Source organism: Pelobates fuscus, chromosome 13 (assembly GCF_036172605.1).
Source record: "Pelobates fuscus isolate aPelFus1 chromosome 13, aPelFus1.pri, whole genome shotgun sequence".
NCBI classification, from domain to species: Eukaryota; Metazoa; Chordata; class Amphibia; order Anura; family Pelobatidae; genus Pelobates; species Pelobates fuscus.
The window spans coordinates 13020501-13042662 of record NC_086329.1 but is presented as its reverse complement, the minus strand read 5'-3'; the positions used below and the strand labels follow the sequence as shown (position 1 = coordinate 13042662).

Below are 22162 nucleotides of genomic sequence, written 5' to 3'. Positions count from 1 at the left end.
ACAGATCGGACTATTACTGACTATTTTCAGCAGCAATATTTTTCAAGGGCTGTCCCGTTCCTTTCGAATTCCCTTACCCCATGCCATTAGACTCTCCCTTAGCCTTCAGTCCTTTAAGAAGTCACTAAATACACAGTCACAACTCGTTGGTAACACTTACCGTCTTCCTGGATAACTCTTATCTCATTTCGCTGCCCTCATCACTTCCTTTGTCTCTGTGTTATATTAGTCATTATTTGGTGGCAGGGCTGTATACTGGGGCTGTGTTATAACAGACACTGTGACACTGTGAGGGCTGTATACTGGGGCTGTGTTATATCAGACACTGTGAGAGCTGTATACTGGGGCTGTGTTATATCAGACACTGTGACACTGTGAGGGCTGTATACTGGGGCTGTGTTATATCAGACACTGTGACACTGTGAGGGCTGTATACTGGGGCTGTGTTATAACAGACACTGTGACACTGTGAGGGCTGTATACTGGGGCTGTGTTATATCAGACACTGTGACACTGTGAGGGCTGTATACTGGGGCTGTGTTATATCAGACACTGTGACACTGTGAGGGCTGTATACTGGGGCTGTGTTATATCAGACACTGTGAGAGCTGTATACTGGGGCTGTGTTATATCAGACACTGTGAGGGCTGTATACTGGGGCTGTGTTATATCAGACACTGTGAGGGCTGTATACTGGGGCTGTGTTATATCAGACACTGTGAGGGCTGTATACTGGGGCTGTGTTATATCAGACACTGTGAGGGCTGTATACTGGGGCTATGTTATATCAGACACTGTGAGGGCTGTATACTGGGGCTATGTTATATCAGACACTGTGAGGGCTGTATACTGGGGCTGTGTTATATCAGACACTGTGAGGGCTGTATACTGGGACTATGTTATATCAGACACTGTGAGGGCTGTATACTGGGGCTGTGTTATATCAGACACTGTGAGGGCTGTATACTGGGGCTGTGTTATATCAGACACTGTGAGGGCTGTATACTGGGGCTGTGTTATATCAGACACTGTGAGGGCTGTATACTGGGGCTGTGTTATATCAGACACTGTGAGGGCTGTGTTATATCAGACACTGTGAGGGCTGTATACTGGGGCTGTGTTATATCAGACACTGTGAGGGCTGTGTTATATCAGACACTGTGAGGGCTGTATGCTGGTAGCAGAGTAATCAGTTTCCCAGGGTATGAGTATCTGCTACCACGTGATCCCTGTGGCCACGCCCTGCCTGTCTCGTGGATGCTGCAGCGGTTTGCGCCCCATACCCAGCCCACGCGCCGAGCTCCCCTCACAGAGCGGTGTGTGGGCGTGTCCTGGGGCACGTGACGCGGCGCAGGGCGGGAAGCGGGGCGTGTCCAGGTCCGGCCCGTGTGACAGGACTAGCTGTGATTGAGGGCCGGATGGCGCGCTAGGTGTAGCCGGGATGGACGCGCTGCGGCGGCTGTGTGACTCTCTGCAGGACCCGGGGAAGGTGGCCGCCTTCCAGCGGCTGTGCGGGGTGCAGAGCGCCCTCCACTCCGGCCCCCCGGAGCCCGACCGCCCCAGCAATGGGCCCAGCTCCGGCCCGCCCGGGCCACGGCTCCGCAAGGACCCCCAGACCAACGGGCCGCTGTCCAACGGGGCCCCCGAGGGCCCGGGCGGCAGGAAGCAGGCCCAGCGGCGGAACTCTCTGACCGGGGAGCCGGGCCAGGCGTTCTCCATCCGGAACCCGCTGCTGTACTACCTGTTCAGCTTCGGCACCGAGCTGGGCAACGAGCTCTTCTACATCTCGTTCTTCCCGTTCTGGATGTGGAACGTGGACCCGTGGGTGGCCCGCCGGCTGGTCATAGTGTGGGTGTGGGTCATGTACCTGGGGCAGTGCACCAAGGACCTGATCCGCTGGCCCCGGCCGCCCTCCCCCCCGGTCATCAAACTGGAGGTGTTCTACAACTCGGAGTACAGCATGCCCTCCACCCACGCCATGTCCGGCACCGCCATCCCGCTCTCCGTGCTGCTCCTCACCTATGGCCGCTGGCAGGTAATGCACCATAACCACTGTGATACACCTAGCATCCACCATAACCACTGCGACACACCATGACCACTGCGATACACCTAGCATCCACCATCACCACTGCGATACACCTAGCATCCACCATCACCACTGCGATACACCTAGCATCCACCATCACCACTGCGATACACCTAGCATCCACCATCACCACTGCGATACACCTAGCATCCACCATCACCACTGCGATACACCTAGCATCCACCATCACCACTGCGATACACCTAGCATCCACCATCACCACTGCGATACACCTAGCATCCACCATCACCACTGCGATACACCTAGCATCCACCATCACCACTGCGACACACCTAGCATCCACCATCACCACTGCGACACACCTAGCATCCACCATCACCACTGCGACACACCTAGCATCCACCATCACCACTGCGACACACCATGACCACTGTGATACACCTAGCATCCACCATGACCACTGTGATACACCTAGCATCCACCATGACCACTGTGATACACCTAGCATCCACCATGACCACTGTGATACACCTAGCATCCACCATGACCACTGTGATACACCTAGCATCCACCATGACCACTGTGATACACCTAGCATCCACCATGACCACTGTGACGCATGAAAAGTGCTGCCCTGCAGTGTTTAGACCAGGGGCAGGAAACAATAGGCATTCTAGATGTTGTGGATTACATCTCCCATAATGTTGGCAGAGCATCAGGGGAGATGTAGTCCTCCATATTTGGAGTGCAGAAGGTTGCCTACCCCTGGTAGACTACATAAACCATGAGCCTGGGGCAAGCTGCTGTCATTTCTTAATGCTTTCCTTCCATTGTATATGGTGCTAGTATTACTAGGGCACCACTTATGGCTGGGCATCATTGGGGGGCTTTTCTCTGCTATGACAAGGTTAGCAATTATTGCTATAGGCAGAGGATACAGAAAACAAAACTCACATTCACACCCAAATCTGAAGTTTATAATTTAGCTGCAGTTGCATGACTTACATTCCTTGCTTTCTGTAGTGGGGAGACTCTGTAATTCACAGCCAATACATCCCACTAGAAGGCATCTGAAGCTCAAAGATTAAGATTTCCTTTTGCTGGTTTTTGTATATAATTTATCTAGCTGTGGTAGAAATAGAACTGGTTAAATATTGGATCTTCTACATGCCTGATGGTTAACAATACTAAATAATTCATACCGGTATGTATGGCTGTTTGGATAAAATATTTTAGCAAACCTGGTTACCAACTGTGCTGCTTTTCTGTACATTGCCATACAACTAAAGACCTTTTTTATCTAGAGATGTTCACGTTACAATATATTGACCAAATAGTGTTGTGGTCCCGAAGACCTGTAATTATGTAGGCTCTGTTGTCAACTGCCATTTACAGATACACTTGCTAGCTATTTACCTGACAAGCATTTAAGCTTTATTCTATTGTTTAGAATAAATATATTTTCTTATTTTGTTAGTAAACAAAGTTTTACAACCTGCATCTCAAACATCTCCTCTATTTATGGGAACAAATAAGTAAACAGTAAATACTGGTAGTTTACTCTCTCCTCCAAAGCATGATATTGAGTCACATCATGCAAATACAAACACAGTGGCATTTTTGTTAGAGTTTTCTTCACTATGTTGTTTGACTCAACTTTTCTTTACCTTGTACTGTACGATGCTTTAACCGCTCAATAAAAGAGAGAATCTCTAAGCACCATAACCACTTGCTGCCAGGAGCTTTGTTTGCATGTTGACACCTGGGGGAGGAAAAATTGGGGAAACAAGATATATTTACATGATGCTTTATGTGCCTGACTTTGCCATTATCAACTTTTCAACTTCTGGCATATTAAAGGGACACTCCGAGTTACAAAAAGGCCACAGCTTAAAGGAACACTCAAAGCACCAAAACTATTACAGCCAGGACTGCCCTTGTGCCCCGCCAATCTGAGTAAGCAAACATACCTGGTCTCAACCAGATGTCAAACTCTGCCTCTTCTCTAGCAAAAACACTCTTTTCTGAGCTAAGCCCCGTCGGTGGTGATCTCAGACAATGAGCAAGCCCTGCACAACAGGGTTTATTTCAGGAGCGGCAAAGGAGCATCTGGCTCTTTTTGGAAGCCAAAAATGGTGTCCAGCAGACCAGTATGAAGTCAAATGTTTGACAAATTATTTGGCTACTTACATTTCAATGTGCTGTAGTGGCTTTGGTGCTTGGAGCATTCTTTTAATGTATTGATCTTGGAGCCTTGATACACCCTGACAGATTGTTGTTTCAGAGAAATATTCACTTTGTCGTTCTGTGCCCGAGCTTCCTCCTAGACCTACGTTTTCTGAGGGTGTTCATGTTCGTCGTCATTTTCTCCAAAGAGAAGCATTGGCATAATACTTCATTATGAGGAAAATTTGATTGGTGAACAAGGCAGTTGCCATGCATGTGCATTAGGGATGGTTTGCTTTTCTAGGATTAGCATTTGATTGGCCATATCAGTTCAGATCTGGGGGCAAAGGCAGAGTAGATGATCTTTATGTATTTATAACATTAGAGTATCACATTAAGATACCAGAATAGCATATTCTGTGTGTAGTCACACGCAGACCATAACATAAACCTGATGGTTTTTTGGAAGATCATCATGTAGATCTTCTTGTGCATGTACAATGAGATGCCATGGGAATATAATGTACATTGCACAAGAAAATGCAAGTGACTGCTGATGGGAATGTGTGCATGATGGAAAGCTACAGTGAGTCTAGATTCTATCTTCAGACATTTCACTATATTGCCTACTGCACAAGGTTGTACAGTATTTTAAAGGAATGCAGAGTATTAGCTGCGCACTCTCATGTCAGTGAGCACAGTGCTGTATCCGTCCACTTTTCGCTCAGAGGAGACATCTGGCTTCTCCTGCGAGGCAGGTGCAGGGGATATCTAATTCTCAATATAAATTTTTCATGGTTGATGTAAAACTATTCCCAATCTGCTTGTGAAACACTTTTTTTTCCTGCATAGTGCAATTCTTTCCCTTATAGTGAAGCTCTAAATTAAAAAGTGTATTTATAGAGGAATCTTATAAGGTGTACTCTTAACTTAAAACACGTAATGTGTTGAGATACCGTTTAGCAACCAGGAAAAATTCAATTGGGTACTTTTTTTTTTTTTTTTGTGAAGTTTTGTAGTGTTTGTATTATATTCCTTGTCTTTTACGAGAAAATTTGGGCCATACAGTAGGGCATGATAGTTGTATTTTGTTTTGATCAAAGTTTGGTGTGTACAGTTTGCGTGATGGTAAATGTTGTGCTACAGATGGTTATTGGCTCAGTTTGCAATTGTAAGTGGTGACCTTTATTTTGCTAGTAGCTCACACTAGAAGCCATGTACATATAGGAGGGCAAATGTCATAACTAGCAGAACTACTACCAAAAATGTGTTTGTAATATAAACATATATTCTAGCCATTCACATACTATTGTGAGTGTTGACCTCTCATTCCAAGCTTGCATCATAACTTAAAGTTGGATGGGCTGATGTAGAATCTCACTTACACATCATTCACGGGGCAGTAGGAGTCTCTATAGTGGGCACCAGGTGAGCCTCTGTTTTTTTTTTTTCTCAAATGCTTTAAATGGATTGACAATAAACAGGCTGTTGGTGCCCCCAAGCTCATTTTTCCATAACCAGTTCCACTACAATGAGCTGTATTAATGAGTGGTGTCTCTTTAACTGTAATCAACCAATAAATGGACTATATCTATGGGTAAGTGCTTATTTTACCCTTTTAGTTTGGCAATCTTTTATTTATTTATTTTTAATTCTTTGTCAGCATTTCTGTTCTGATAAGGTGAACAGCTTGACCTTCAGTCAAGTGTTACTGCTTAGACTGTTAAATCATTGGCATGGCAAGAATTGGAAACCTCTGCAAAATAACAGTTACCTATTCAGCATCTAACTGCCTAACTTCCCAGTTATTGACTAAAATAAAAATCCATAAAATATCCAATCTTTTCCTTTGCTCATAGATATAATTTCTAGTTATATTTATGGGAAAAAATAGATCATTAATGCTTCCAGGGATGAGAAGAAGGGCGGAGGGAGAAGAAGCACACATAAATTGATTTGGGACTTAACAAGCCCCTTAAACCATGCCCCCTAAACTGTTACTTGTGGATTCTGTCTTTTGCGAATGTTAAATACATATTTTGTTTTTGCACAAAAGTTAATTAAAAGGAATAAAGGAATACTGTAGAGTGGGAATACAGTATTGTATTCAATGCATTCCTGTGGTCTTCCACATCACGTGACAGAGTTTTAGTGACGGACTCTAGTGGCTGCCTACTTGACAGGGTGGATGTAATCCTGCAAACAAAAAACTCTTTTGTTTTACATTCCAGGGTTAAAAGGACAGGCACCCTTTACCCAGACTACTTCATTGAGAGAGTGGTCTTGGATGAATTTAGTGTCCTTTTAATTTCAATGAACTACAGCTACAAAGCTTGGGCTTCTGCCTGTGCAATATTACAAATTCAAGTATGCAAACACACACTATAAGTGAATTAAAATCATTCCAAATAGTGAAATGGACCGCTCTGTAATTTAGTTCAATAAATGTACCCACAGTTATTTATTTTCTACTGTTTTTTTATAAAGCGCCAAACATATTCCGCAGCGCTGTACAATCGGGAAAAAGACAATACAATAAGAACAGACCGAGACAACAGGTAGAGATGGCCCTGTCCGTGAGTAAGTTTACTGTAATAATTTCACAACGCTCCACTATCACATTTATTTGGAGTTTAAGTCGCTTGTAGCGTAGCGTGTTTAAGCAAATTCATTTTTATGTGCATGTTGCTTATGCTGTAGTTTACTGGTTTTGGTTGTCTTTGCATATTCCTTCCAGTACACAAGCAGTCTAGCCTCCCTGGACAAAAATGTCGTCTTCTTGCCAGATATATTTTGTACATGTGCTAAATAGATCAACCCATATCTTAAAAAAATACAAAACAAAATACAATTGGTTCTAAAAGCTGGGCTGCTGACACGTTATCTAAAAGTGGAATCACGAGCTTAGTAGGATACATCTCTAAGAAAAATGTCTTAATTGTGGAGGTTATTGTCTATGTTTTCAGATTTCATAGGAAAGGACGGGTTGTTCCCCCGTGGCAGATTATTTGTGAAGGTGTCTGAACACTTTGCTGCTCGTTTTTATTTTTTTTATTTTATTTATTTATTTTTATAAAGGGTATGCATTATTAATTGTTTGAGTATAATGTGACCACATGCTTCAGTTTATCCATTATGTATAACTGTCTGTCTGTAAGATGGTTGCAAAGATTAGTCACAAAGTAGGAGTCCTGTTAAAACTGCATGTTGACGGTATAATTACCTGGTAGATGATAAACCATTGAGCTATTTAAATACCTCAGCATGTGGATATGCAAATAGTTATATTTGTACTTTTGATATAGTTTTAATTTTTTTTTTATTTTTTAATTTTTTTCCCCTCCCAGACATAGTTATTTGAGCATATTACCACATACAGATAGCCATATGTAGGTAGTGGAAGTGCACTCAACCCTTCGTCCTGGAATCCTGGGTGCTGTACTGGATAAGTCCCAGTACCAAAAAGGACAAAATATAGAGTTTGGAAAATAGAAAATAATCCAGGCACTCCAACGAATTCCAAAAAATAGGCAGTTTTATTGGACCCAAGAACCAGAAAAAACAGTTTCGCCCCCTTAGGGCTTTTGTCAAGCTGTGTGTGTCTCTCAGTGTGTGTGTCAGTGTGTAAAGGGACATCTATTACTTGACAATTCCTTTTTAAACCAGCAAGCACACTTTTAAACAAATATATACAAATCAAAATCAAGGAAGAAGAACTTTGAAAAGTATGTAATAAAGGTTCAGAAACTTTATAAAAACATAAGCAGATTGCAATATTGGTTATGCCTGGCAGCTTAGGAAGTTCCTTCAGCTCCCCTCAATCTGTTTTAGACCAGTAGCGACAGACTAGTAACAGAAACTCAACATCATTGAGCAGGAGAGCAAAACCCTACACCAGTGCTGCTCACACTGATCAAACTTCCTCTCTTCTACGTGGATCAGAATGTTGCAGGATGAAGAGATCTTTGAGCTGCACAATCTCAGGCATACCCAAAGCACTTTTCCAGCATTCCTAGGGATAGAACACTGGTTAGATCCGTGTCCCACCTGGAGTGGGTGTGGAAAGCAAAAGAATAAAATGTATATCCTATCTACATGCATTATTTCAAACTGTAGATTGAGGCAACTGTTTTATTCAAAGCTAAAATGTTTTGAAAGAGACACTTTTCTTAATCCAAGCTTGCTATAGTGATTATGGTTCCAGGAGGAGGAGTGCTTTGGTGCCCTCTTAGTAGGGATCAACCGATTATCTGTTTTGCCGATATTATTGGGTGATATTCCGAATTTTTTAATTTGTAAAAAGAAAAAAACAAAACACTTTAAGTATCTGTATCGGCCGATAATGAATGAGTGGGCCGGCGCTTCCATGGTAAATGTACAGAATATCGGTAAGCTATCTGCCTGAAAGTTTACAGATTATTGGTATCTGCTCTAAATTCTTTTTATTTTTTTAAATCACGATCGGTCGATCCCTACCTCTTAGGGTAGTCAAAGAGTTTGCAAATGTTTTCACATCTTGCCAGGGTACTATGCCTGCCAGCAGTCCTGAAGCTCTTGCAGACACCTTCTGTAAGCCGTGCCGTATAGTGACTCCTTATTGGCTCTAGCAAGACGTTCCCTGCACTCGGCTATGCCGGCACCGAGCTTCTGGCTAGGATTGGCGGTAGTTGCCCAGCTGACTCCAGGAAAGTTGTCAAGCCATTATTTAGTGGTTTACTAACACTGGGAGAGGACGCATTGGCATTCCTGTCACTATAATCATAATGTATAGTGGGCTGTTACTTTGATAGGAGTGTTACTTTACCTATATTTTCTTGAATCCTATAACCCCACATACAGTGTTAATATATATTTTTTGGGGGCTATTCAGGGGAGGGGGGGGGGGGGAGAATAGTATAATATTTATCAATTTCCTCATTTGAGGGATAGCACCTAGGTTTTGAAGAGACCAGGAAGTAGCTTAGACTTTTATTTACAAGGTGCTCAGAAAGATGTAATCTTGTGCTTGAAATGACCTAAATCCTATTATGTTGTAGACTCTTGTATGCTAGGTTCACTTGCCCTCTTTGTTCCTGTCGATCTAACCTTGTAATATTATTTGTCAGTGTTGCCTGCCTGCTGTATGACACTGTGATGTGTTATTAATACTTAATAGCCAAGACTCACTCATTGTTAGTAGCACTTACAAGGTTAATCACAAAATCATAAACAGAGCAGGGAATTTAAAAAACGTAGACCAAAAACTGGGGAGGCTGTATGATTTATTACTTGCCTATTCCTCATATCCAGTTTGTAGTGGTTTAATTAAGTCTTGATTAGAGTTTCCCCCCCTCCTCTGTTAATTACCACAAAATTCAGCATGAATTATATGTAATAGGTTTGCAATTGTATTGAAAATCTTGGCAGTTCCTTTTCAGAAGGCAAATAGCCAATGGTGTTGGTTTGAACATTACTCGTCTCTAATGCAACATGTCTGTAATTTTTTTTTTTTTAAGTGACTGCCACCAACATGAGTCCAGATTTGCCAGTATATTATACTTGTTACTGTAGATATATGAAGGGATTTTTTAGATCTGCTTTTTGTTCTTTTCCTGAGTAATGGTGCCTGGTACCTTGGAACCGGATTGAAGTATCTACATTGTGCTGGTTTAACTGCCAGAACTTTATAGAATATCATTTCCCCGTATAGACTCAATCATCCACATATTTTATAGTGAACACAGTCTCTTTAAACTGAATGGCACTAGCAGGTTATGTAGCAATGTGCAAGGAGCTTATGCTGCCAACCACGCAGGAAGATTGAAAAGTAACAGATGTTGTGACACAGGGGAGCGAATACATCAATGAACGATTACACTTGTGCAGTGTATGATAGTGACGAACAAATGGAGTATTATCATAAATATGTTAAATGATTCACAGGAAACCATTTATTTCAGTTCTTTAACCATCTAAATACCAGAAACGCTACATCACTACAAGTGCTGTCGTTTCTTTTTTTGGACAATGTTACATTTCTGTTTCTGAAAAACGTCAATGTTTACATTTGTTCGAAAATACGCCGCCTGCCCTTTAACTCCTCATTCTTAAAGCACATTTAGGCTGTCTTTTTTTTTTTTTATTTTTTATAATCATGCTGTAGGAGTCTGACATCGACTTACAAGTAACGGTTTACAGTTCCGCAATCATGGGTTTGCGTAGTGAGGTAATGTGTATCTGATCTGAATGATAGGGCTGACGTATTGCAAGATTCAAAGACCGTGTCAAATAGGAGTTTGTGTAAAGTAAAATATTTTAGTTCCGATCCACTGTCTCTTTAAATTTTCAGTTTATTGCAGGCTTACATAAAGTACACAGTGATCTAAAGGTCAGGTATGTCTTCACTGAAAAAGGGTGCCTTCTTTTTCTTTAGCATGTCCAGATTTTTACATCAGGGGTCTGCTGCATACACTTTAGAGGGGTTGAAGTTAGTGTTAGTGGAGTTCAATTTAGTATTCTGGTACCAATGAGGAAATAGCTGATGCTGATGCTGGATGTGCTCTTGCAGGGGAAGACCTCCCGCATCAACTAACCGAAAGTCCAGTAACATTTAGATTGGACTCTAGTAACTTTCAAGTAGACCGTCACTAGAAGCTGTCTTAGTGCTGCAGTGTAAACATTTTTTTTCTAAAACTGCAATGTTTTTTACATTGCAGCACTAAGTGCAATAGGGACGCTGTACCCAGCCAATTTTAATGAGCTGATGTGGTCAGGGTGCCTAGTGTCCCTTTACGTTTTGCTGTCTGTGTGTAGCCTTCTTCAGAGAGACTTTAAAAAATATTATTTTATTTTTTAAAGATTTGTGTTCCTTGGTTACTGCATTTCTTATTCATTTAATTGGGTTGAATCAGTGCACTGGTCAGTGAACAGCAGCAACAGTTTCTTTATTTTACTTTTCTTTTTGTGTTTTTTTTTTTCGTTTTTAAATTCTATTATATCGGTAATACATCCCAGCAATTTTTTTTTTTTTAATTCTTTCTTTTTCTTGTGCATAGTTTGACATCAAGCGTGCAGAGCCACAACAGCATCTTCACGCATTTCCATGACATATCAAGGTGTGACAGTTTATACGGCACATTTTTATATTACATGAAGGTATCAGACTATTAGACATCGCTTTTGTGGTATAACATGCTTTGTACATATCTAGCTGCGCTTAAGGTGATAAGTATGTAATTTAGGTGTAGTGTGATATATAGGCATTAAGAACACCATGAGTCAGTTAATTAGATGTGAAGCTAGTAGAGGTAACCGTGCATCATGTGAGGCAGACTAGTCGTTTAAATGTATGCCCATATTACGCCTTAACAATAATACCAAAAGAAGGCATACACCTGTATAAAACAGTAGCTTATTTTAAGTCGAGTATTCAAAATATATATATTATACCACCAGACAGGTTGTGGCTAGCTAGGTTGTTAACTGCTCTATGGCATCAGACCAATAGTAACTACAGCCTCCATTTTAGTACCAGTAACGGGTATGTCCATTTGGGAGTACCCACAGCCAGGATTCATGTTGGGGAGGCTGTCAGCGACAGGTCCAGCGGATGCTGCTTTAGGTGCCGTCTGTCATAAGGAGCTGGGGTACCTGTCGGCTTTGACATCAGGGACTGTGGTGGTCAGTGTCCTTGCTCCAGCATATACACAGTCCTCCTATGGGATTTATTCCTCTGCCGGTATGCGAGTGTGGGTATGATGTTTTGCAGGTCTCGGTAATTAGGTGTGGTCACGTTGTAATTGGTTATTTGGACACTGCCTCGGTGTTGGTCTGCGGTAGCTTTACTGCGATAGGAAGCTCTAGTGAGGTGGCTCGGTCAATTTAGGTGCTGGGTCTTCTGCTGGTGAGGAGGTCTGCTTGCAGTCTGGTAGACGGCAGAATCACAGGTCTCTGCCGCTGCCCCATCGTGGTCGCATTAAAGTGCCCTGGGTGGTCGTGGCTCTGTTCGTGGGGGCTCTCGCTCAGCGCGCGTCTTTGGCGGTTTGCTGGTAGGTGCATCTGTCGGCCATTTTTCCAGGGCCGCTTGGTAGCTGCTGGCGCTGAGTCGCCCATTAGCACTGCCATGAGGTCGCCTGCCCGGTCGGGGCCGGGATAACCCCCGCCGGCCCAGAGGGGGGGTAGGCAGGGCCGGGGACCCCGGGTTTGAAGCGGTTCTCAGTCGTTGCCGGGAAGGAGAGCGGGGCAGCGGCCGTCCGTCCCCCTCCCCACCCGGCTAGGCCTCAGTCCTCCCAGCCCCGGAGCATCTCACCAGGACCCGGTCCACCCGATATCAGGGGTTCCAGCTACACCGGGACACTCCAGGACCAGGTATCTCGCACTCTCAGGGGGTTCCAAGCTGAGTTTCATGGGTGTTTTACCCTTTTTTAGATGAGTTTCCCTGGAGCTGTATTAACTTGCAGCCTGCTGGCATGGCCGCCCGGCCCCGCCCCTCACATCCCAGCAAATTTTTTACCTCTGAAATTTTATTTCTTGCAGCAACTTGATGATCTACATCAATCGATGCCCATGAGACCAGAGGAAGTATTACTGAACATGCACGCATACAAACACACACAGTCAGTAATACCTTGGAAAACTGAATCAGTATCCACCCATTTAATGCAATCCCATGCTTAATCCCATTTACTTGGGAGGTGGACGCAGGGGATGTGCATGGCATTATACATCTATCACGTTTGCAACTCTAATTCATTCATCACACATTTATTTTTCTTCTTGTATGATGCCTTTTCAATGAATTGTTTGAAGAAAAAACAACTTTAAGAAACGTCATATAGAGATTAGTCTCACTGTTTTCCTTGTTTAAATGTACTTGTGGCTGCATGTGCTTATTGCAGGACTTTTCTTCCCGTGTTATGAGTACTTCAGCCATACTCTGGGGCTGGTACACCTTGAACAGTGTCATTTCAAAAGCTTTCATGTTGCGGGTGTGTTCCTATTTTTTTCTGTATATAGAATACACAAAAACACCTCTAACCACAAACACTCGGGATGCGGCCCCCACTGGTTTTAGTCAGATCTTTCTGCTCCCATTATCGTTTGTTTCCTATGATAGTTAGAGGTCAGTAATAATCCACTTAAGCTTCTAACCTGATTTTTTTTTTTTTTTTTTTTTTTTATAATATATAAATACCCATTGAATTAAAAGTGTAGCTGTCTTAATATAGTGATCCAATAAGAATGTCTGTCAGATTTCAGATTTAGGGGGACAGGGTAAAGTGTGCACTCGTGATATTTGCATTGCAATCATATCACTGTGACCTACACTACACTTTTCTGAAAATAAAGGTCTTTATCAATTACTTATTTAACATGTAGTACTGCACGATAGGATTAATCTATCTCACAAATGTTACGGGAACACTTCAATATTATGCATATTTATAATGTTAGTGTTGATGCATTTTTGGGGGGGTACCCCTATAAAAGGCTCTTTTCATCCATTGGTGACCTGATCTTGCCTTCATGATATGTCCTATATCTAAATTTAACTATGTATATACACCTTATCATTTTTTTTAATTGGAAAGGTCATAATTGAAGGATCTCTTAAATCAGTGGACAGCTCAGACTTTTTATCTTATCTTATATTATAGCTTGTATATATGAATCATCATTGTTGTGTTAGGATCATACTTTATATTCTACATCCCTCTCCTCCAATTCTATTATTATGGGGGTTCCCATAATATGGTGAGGAATGACAGGCTTTACTCACTTATTTATATTCCTAACCAACAGCTAATTATTCAATTATTTAGTTATTTATGAATTTGTATTATTATTTTCTATTTCGTCTGAAGATCACTATTTGATTATTCTGTCCTAATACTGACCTTAGGTTATTTTTTCCATATCTACTTTATAACTATTTTTTTTCTTTTGGTATATACCCTTATTAATACATGATCAGTTTAATTCTATAGATGAACTACATATATACACTACTGAATTCTCATCAGGGATACCTTGTAAACATTCTACTTTTTTTTGGCATTATAGGGGTTAATTTCCACATGCTGAGATTTCTCTGCTTTGAATATATATATATATATATATATATATATATATATATATATATATAAAAAGTACATGGCATATATCTTCAATATGCAGACTTTGTGACATTAACTATTTACGGTTTTGTTTTTACCCCCATGAGTGTGTTTTACTATTTTTTTTTTTTATTTTTTTTTATATTAGCTGCTCACTGTTAAAAGGTTACTGAGAATTCCAGATATTTTAGCTCTGGTATATTCAAGCTGTTTAGGTTTTTGTTTCTCGTGATATGGCTGTCCAAGAATGATGGGCATTGTGTTTTTAACAGCTAACAAGTTATAGGTTATATCTCCTATTCTTTCAGCTGGTGAAGATATTACATGAAATATGCATTTTCTAGGCTGAAATTCATCTTTTTTTCCCTGCACAGTTATGTTTTGTGATCTAATGGTTGGTTTCTCTTTTAATGTTTTCTATTTTCTTATTTACTAGTATTCCCTTGTATTTGGAATTGGTCTCACGATCAGCTGGTGTTCCTTGGTGTGCCTTAGTCGAGTGTATATGGGAATGCATTCCATTCTGGTAAGGCTCTTGGGTAATAGTGCTTTCTGTTAAAAAGGGATGGTCACTTCCTTGCATTTTTCACATTAAAAAGAAAGTAAGAAATCCACACCTTTATCATGAAACTGAGTGTATGTCTTGGCTCTGTCAGTGATTATTGTAAACTTTGACCTTTGCACCTGGTAGTCTGCATAGAGGAGTCATACACAGAAGAGAAGATATTAAAGGTACACTATAGGCACACAGACCACTTCTCATTGAAGTGGTATGGGTGTAGTGGTACTGTCTGTTTAACCCTTCAATGTAAAACATTTTAGTTTTTGAGAAACTGCAATGATTAAATAGCAGGGTTATAGGGATATTGTAGTCAACCACACCACTTCAGATTAGTGAAGTGGTCTGGGTGCTGTGGCCTTGTCCCACTTAGTCCTGCAGTGTAGAACATTGAAGTTTCTGAGAAACTGCAATCATTACCTTACAGGACTAAGACTGCCTCTAGTGGCTGTCAATCAGCTCTGCCCATAGGAAAGCTTTAATACAATGGTTTTCTATAGAGAGAGCCTGAGGCGATTAGCGCCACCTCATCAGAGGAGGCGAAGTACCGATCTAGGTAAGTGAATAAAGGTGTGCTTTTTTTCCTGTTTTTTTTTTTTTTCTTCTTTTTTTTTTTTATACTATTTAGCCGCCAGAGGGGTCAGACTAGAGGGCTCTATAGTGTAAGGAATATAGATTTGTATTGCTTACTCTCTAGAATCACTTTAAATACACATCTTGTGACTTCTAGACAGCCACTAGAGGAGCTTCTAGGTCCCTAACGAAGCTTTACTCCGTTTAAACTATGTTGGATGTCCTCACGGGTTTGCATTACGTCTTAACATCTTCAAATTCCCTATAGGAAAGCAGTGATTCTATGCGTTGGGAATACAAACCTGTATTCCTAACTCCATAGTGCTCTTGTCTCTAACAAGACACCTTTAATGGATTTGATAGATTTTAGGCTTCATTACTGTTTATTTTATTTTTTTAATTTATTTTTTCCCCATGTTCAAATCTTAGTTTTTGCACAAAATTTTTCAGAATGCTGCACCATAAGCCTGCTTCCTTAGCCCTGCCCACATATGCCAGAAATACTTCCTTATCAAATGCATTAAAAGTAGTATTGGTGCCCAGAGGGTACTTTAAGTTCTTATATTGCATTTTGATTTAAAAGTAATTTAAGTGGAAACCGTATGGTCAATATAATCCCTTAAAAGTGTAATTTTCTTTAAAATATAAATGTACTCTAAGGTCAGTTTTTGTGTATCTTTAACTTTTTTTTTTTTTCCCCCTTTTGTCTTTTTTGCAGGATGTGATCGCTGGATTCCTGTATGCAATTCTCATTATAATAGTCTTCCACCCTCTCTTTGAGATTATTGACACCTTTAATATAACATACAAATATGCGCCCTTTGCAATAATTGGTCTACATCTAGCCATGGGTATTTTCTCCTTTACCCTTGATACATGGAGCACATCCCGTGGAGACACTGCTCAGATTTTAGGCAGTGGGGCTGGAATTGCTTGTGGATCACATGTTAACTACATGCTGGGTCTAATGTTGGAGCCATCACCGGATTTGTTGCCTTTAATTCCACCTCCTATCACTGTGACTCTATTCGGAAAAGCTCTTCTAAGATTTTTAATAGGTGTAGTTGTTCTTTTAGTGATAAGAGCAGCTATGAAAAAGATTTCCATTCCTCTAGCTTGTAAGGTGTTTGGCATTCCATGTCATGACATTCGAAAGGCAAGGCAAAGAATGGAGGTTGAGCTACCATATCGGTACATAACATATGGATCGGTTGGATTTGGGGCCATGTTTGTTGTCCCTTACCTGTTTACATGGATTGGTCTTCATTGATGGCATAAAGTATCTATTACTGATGACCTGCGGGAAGTCCAGAAAATGAAAAGTATTCTACAGTTTTTGTTTTTAACATAGACTTGTTATTTTTGGTGGGTTCTATTATATGCAAAAGGCTTGTTTAATCACCCATCCATATATTGAATGCTTAGCAGGGCAGGAATTTCTCCAGACTAAATTTGCAGCAAAACTGCTCATTACATTCATTCTTATTGCAGTTAATCACATGCCTACTGTAAAAATAACTGAAATGTTGGTTGTAAATGGAAAAGCAATGTTTATAGATTCAGGTACTATATTTAAACTGCTTTATAATTGTGCCTTTCTTTTGCTAAAAAAAAAAAAAAATCACAAATGCCATGTATACTGTGATGTTAAAGACAAGCATTGAAGATTGTTAAACAGTTTACTTTTTTGAGTAGTCTATACGTAAAAGGGTTATGTGCAACTATGATTATCATATTGGAACTGGCCATATCTGTCTGGCAGAATGAGTTGACACTTCTTTGCAATTTGTAAGGAGATGAGCATATCTGTATTTAAAATGGCACCATCACCTGAAAATATCTATACATCAGTGAGGTTGTCATATGTATAGCAGCAGTATTTAATAATGAGCACTTGTGACCATGCCCATTGCAGGGCAGTTGGCTGCTAATAAGGTAGTACAAAAGTTACAATCTAATGCTTCGGTTGCGACCTCTCAAACAATATTAGAAGCAACTAGGTACCGTATATTTTAGAATACTGGATGCAGTCTTTCACCCCAAAATTTTTGGGGAAAATACTGTCTGTATCCTATATTTCTCCCAGTGCAATGTTCAGTGACTGAGGGAAAGGTGGTGCACAGACATCTATCTTACCAGTCACTGTAGGGTAGCCTCACTGAAAGATGGTGTTTCCTTTACTGAAGGTAGAAATCCTGGCTCTCAGATCCTTCCTTAGAAGAACACAGTAGTCATTCACTGGAAGTTCACATTTTTCAAAGTGATTTCAATTTGGTTTACTCTTCACATGAGATAATTGGTTGGCTCTGGGACCTTGTACCGTCAGCAGGGGTTTTCATCTTTTTCTGTAAAGCATATTACTTGGGAAAACCATGTTTAGGATTTGTCATTTCCACCAAAAGATTGAGGGAACTCCAGAATTTGCGCTGTAACCAACTTATACAATGTTTCACTGGGATATGTTCTAAGTGTAGGTTTTGAAATGTAAAAGCCCTGTGATCTAATTGTGTGTATGCACAGTATGCCTAAACTTGTTTAATTCGTGTGTAAAAAAACAAACAAAAAAAACAGAACAAAACCCAGAGTTAAAAAAATTAAATAAAAACAAAACTACAGCTCTGAACAGATGTAGCTGAGATTGCAAATAGAGCTCATCTTGCACATCACTCTTCAGATGGTCTGTCAATCGCAAATTGCAAAGCAGTGCCTACCCTTGGAGCCAATAGATTATTAATCCTACTTTATCAGATATGAATTGGCCTTTTTTTTGCATTAATAATTTACCAATGGTACGATATGGTTTAATAAATTTCAGATGGTAGTTCATACAATGTGAAAGCAGCATTTGTCTATCGGTAGCCAAGTAATGGTCATAAACCACTGTTAGTTCTTTTTCAGTTTGCATCATTATATAATAATCTTTCTTTCTATCATATATGTTGTCATTTGCCTAATGTTTGTTTTAAAATGGAGAGTGGAAATTTGTTGTCTCCAAATTAAGCTGTTAGGATAGGAGAAATAAAATCTTATTTTGGATAACAGAGCAATACACAACATGAAGCAAATTAGTTTTATATAAATTATATTGAATGTGTTCAGGGTTTTTTTGATTTTAAAGGAAAATATTTTAAATGTCACTCTTGGAAACATTTTTTATAATTTTTTTTTTTTTTTTTTTTTTTAGAATGTACTCAAAAACGTTCACTAGTGTTCCATGAACATTAAAATAATCCAATCATTGAAGCAGTGTTTTTTAAAAAATGTTTTAATGAGATTCTACATAGCATAAACATGTTTTATTGTGCTGACAGATTTTACAAGAATCTAGATCAGTGGTTCTTAACCTTTTTGACAGGTACCCAATCTGTACTTACAGCATAAGCTTATCAAAGTATCCTTAAATGTTAAAATTGTATCAGTGACATATTTTTCTGCTGGTATATATTTCACAATTCTGTACACCATGTATTGGGTTCTGCCCTAAAGGTGAAGAATCTCTGGTTCAGTAAATAGAAAGTTTGAAATCTATACTTCCTTTTAAGATCATTAAACATTGTATTAAAATCCATTCCAGTGCTTGATTTGGGGGGTTGGACTGCATTCTGCTTGCAATTAGCACAAATTCTAAATGTAAAACATTATATCTTTAAGAACTACATGCACAATGCTAAACACTCTTATGTATTCTCTAAATATTTTAACTTTCACTTTCTTTGGTAAGGAAAAGAGAAATAAAGATCAACGGTTGATGAGGAACACCTTACAATGTCTACAGAGCGAATTCTTTTCTTTTACAGATTGTAATTATTTTGGCTTGAATACTGGACTGCATATAATAAAAAAGATTATGTTCTTCTCATTTGCAAAGTTTTAGCAACAGTTGATTGACCATTCACAATATAATTTGTGGTTTAATATGTATGTTATTTATTTAATGCTTATATTTTTCTTTTTTGGAATATATTAAGTATATTATTAAATATGCCAGCATCTTGCTTAGTCTTGTTTCAAAAATGTTATTGAGGAACTTCTGTGTTAAACCTCTTGAACACTGTTTTGAAATAGATTGGAATGGATCCTACAGTCTATTAGCACCGTAGTGTCCCTTTACTGTAGCACCTCCTGTAGCTAGCATAGAAAAGACGTTTGCACATGTATGATAAACTCATAAACTGCAAGACCACAGGTAGAGTCCAGAAACACTCGATCCTTATGCACTTCATGGGTGTGCATATATTTTAATATTTCATGAGTTTTATTGTTTATTTTTCATTAAAAAGAAAAAAGCTGAAGTTTTTTTTACCATTTTACTTGCTGTGGAATGTGTATAAACATGGTCTATTGCTAGGACTTCTGTTCAGACTATGTCAGCAGCATGGTCATTGACCCATTATGGATATTCCAAGTGAGCTTATTGAGAGAGACAGTCTGTGGAAATGTCTGTCTGTGTGCTGCACTAACACTTCGTGACCTATCCCATTCAGTGTCACATCACACTTGAGTGAATCTTATGGCATAGATGTCACACAGTTCAATGGGTATATTCAAACTAGAAGACAAGGTGCTTCATAATAAACACACTTTGTTTTGTGGTTTATAAACCAAAGTCCAATTTCCATTTAGATTATGTTGAAAGGAAAGATTACCAGTTTGAAAGCTGATCTGACTGGAAAGTAACTTAAGTTAGTTATTGGTCCTGGTTAATACAATTGCTTTAACTTTAACACTGAACTGATCTGGTTGATTTTTGAATATGTTGGTCACCCAGATCGGGTCTATCAGGGAATATGACTTTAATGGGGTTCCCATAGAGTTTGGGGCACTTTCGTTTTAGGGAAATGTATGTTTATGTGTTGGGAGGAAATTGAGTTCAGTAAATTGCTTGATTTAATTATCTCCCCAGTACAGGGGACGGATTATGTGATTGTCAGTGTCCTGGACCTGAGAGCCAATGTATTTTGTGACTGTCCCTTCTCAGGTCCAGTGGGGAATGCCCCTGGACAGGGCCGCCATCAGGGGGTGACAACCATAACGGTTGTCATGGGCCCGGCCGCCCGGGCCCCACGTGTAGCGGCGGATTTGCCGCCGTTGCAGTTGCACCGGCGCCCGCACATTGATGGGGCCCATCGGATGGCCCACGCACTTAGGGCAACCCCATGGGCCCCATATCTTCAGGGGCCCGGTCAGCGCTGTGGCCGTGTAATAGCGCGACCGGGCCCCTTTAAAAAAAAAAAGCAGCCGCAGCAAGTGCTGCTGGGAGGAAGTAGTCACTTCCTCCCAGCTCACTCCGCACGGGAGGAGCGCGTGCCCGGCAATGAAGAGGGAGAGCCAGCCAACTGCCAGTCCCATCAGCCCCAGCCAGCCACCCTCCTGCAAAGACAAGGTAAGAAAAAGGAGGGTGGCTGGAAAATGAGCTGTGTGAATGTATGCATGTATGTATGTCTGTATGAATGCCTATCTGTATGCATGTCATTATGTGTGTATGAATGTCAGTGTATGTATGTCATGAATGTGTGTATGTATGGATGTCAGTGTCTGTATGTATGTAACTATGTATGTCTGTATGCATGTATATCTATCTATGCATGTCATTGTGTGTATGAATGTCAGTGTATGTATGTCTGCATGTCATGAATGTGGGTATGTATGTCTGTCTATGTCATTATGAATGTGTGTATGTATGGATGTCAGTGTCTGTAAGAATGTATGTATGTCTGTATGCGTGTATGTCTATCTGTATGCATGTCATTATGTGTGTATGAATGTCAGTGTATGTATGTCTGCATGTAATTATGAATGTGTGTATGTCCGAATGAATGTTGGTTTGTATGTCATTATGAATGTGTCTGTGTCTGTATGTCCTTATGCATGTGTGTCTGTATGTATGTTAGTATGTGTCTGTCACTATGTGTGTCTGTATGTCTTGGTATGTGTGTGTCAGTATGTATGCCTATATGCGTATCAGTATGTGTGTCTGTTAGTATGTATCTGTGTGTGTGTGTATGTGTCCTTTTGTATCAGTAAATGTGTTTGTGGCCGTGTGTATTCCTGTGGGCTGGATTTGGAGGGGGTCTCTGTGGGTGGTTTTGGAGGCAGGGGCCCCAAAATTTCTGGTAGCGGCCCTGCCCCTGGAATACGTCAACGTAAACGTGTATGTTGTCAACTGCATATAAACCAGGCTGTTAGCCTGAATAAAGCATTCCTCTTGTACCCTTCATCTAGTTTAGGCTGATGTTTGGGTACCTATCTACTTTGCTGGGCGGATATACTTGAATGCTGTACTTCGTCTGGAGAAACGTTCAAATCAACACCGAACTGCGAGCTATAATCACTCCGGCTCTAGCAGTTCGGGAGGAAATAGCGAACGGGTACCTGCAATACCAGCGTTTGTTACATGCTGTAATAAATCATTAGTTCTTTGGCCCCATCTCTGAGATTTAAAGACTCAGCACACCTTATAGGGTTAATCTTAAAGGTGATTTCTAATTAACCTGTTCCCGTAGGATAAGAAAGCATTGGTAAGTTATTGTGCATGTGCGGCAAAATGCTGCCCTATGCCAATCTGCATCTTCCCGTAGAGATGCATTGAATCAATGCTGTGCGAGGATACACTGAATGCCAGTGCTGCTCACTGTGCAGCACTAGACTAGGAAGCACCTAGTTGGAGTGTAGCCCTGTGTCTTCTATTTTCTCTAGTTACTGCCCTTAGAGGTGTTACTA

At 40.5% G+C, this 22162-nt stretch overlaps 1 protein-coding gene across 1 annotated transcript; it reads left to right on the top strand.

Annotated features, from left to right (window-relative positions):
- The first annotated feature begins 1306 nt into the window (after positions 1-1306).
- On the top strand, positions 1307-19010 carry SGPP1 (sphingosine-1-phosphate phosphatase 1). Its single transcript, XM_063438947.1, has 3 exons — positions 1307-2035; positions 14747-14836; positions 16161-19010. The coding sequence occupies exons 1-3, from the start codon at positions 1442-1444 to the stop codon at positions 16710-16712; spliced, it is 1236 nt and encodes a 411-aa protein (XP_063295017.1). The 5' UTR covers positions 1307-1441; the 3' UTR covers positions 16713-19010.
- The last annotated feature ends 3152 nt before the right edge of the window (positions 19011-22162 follow it).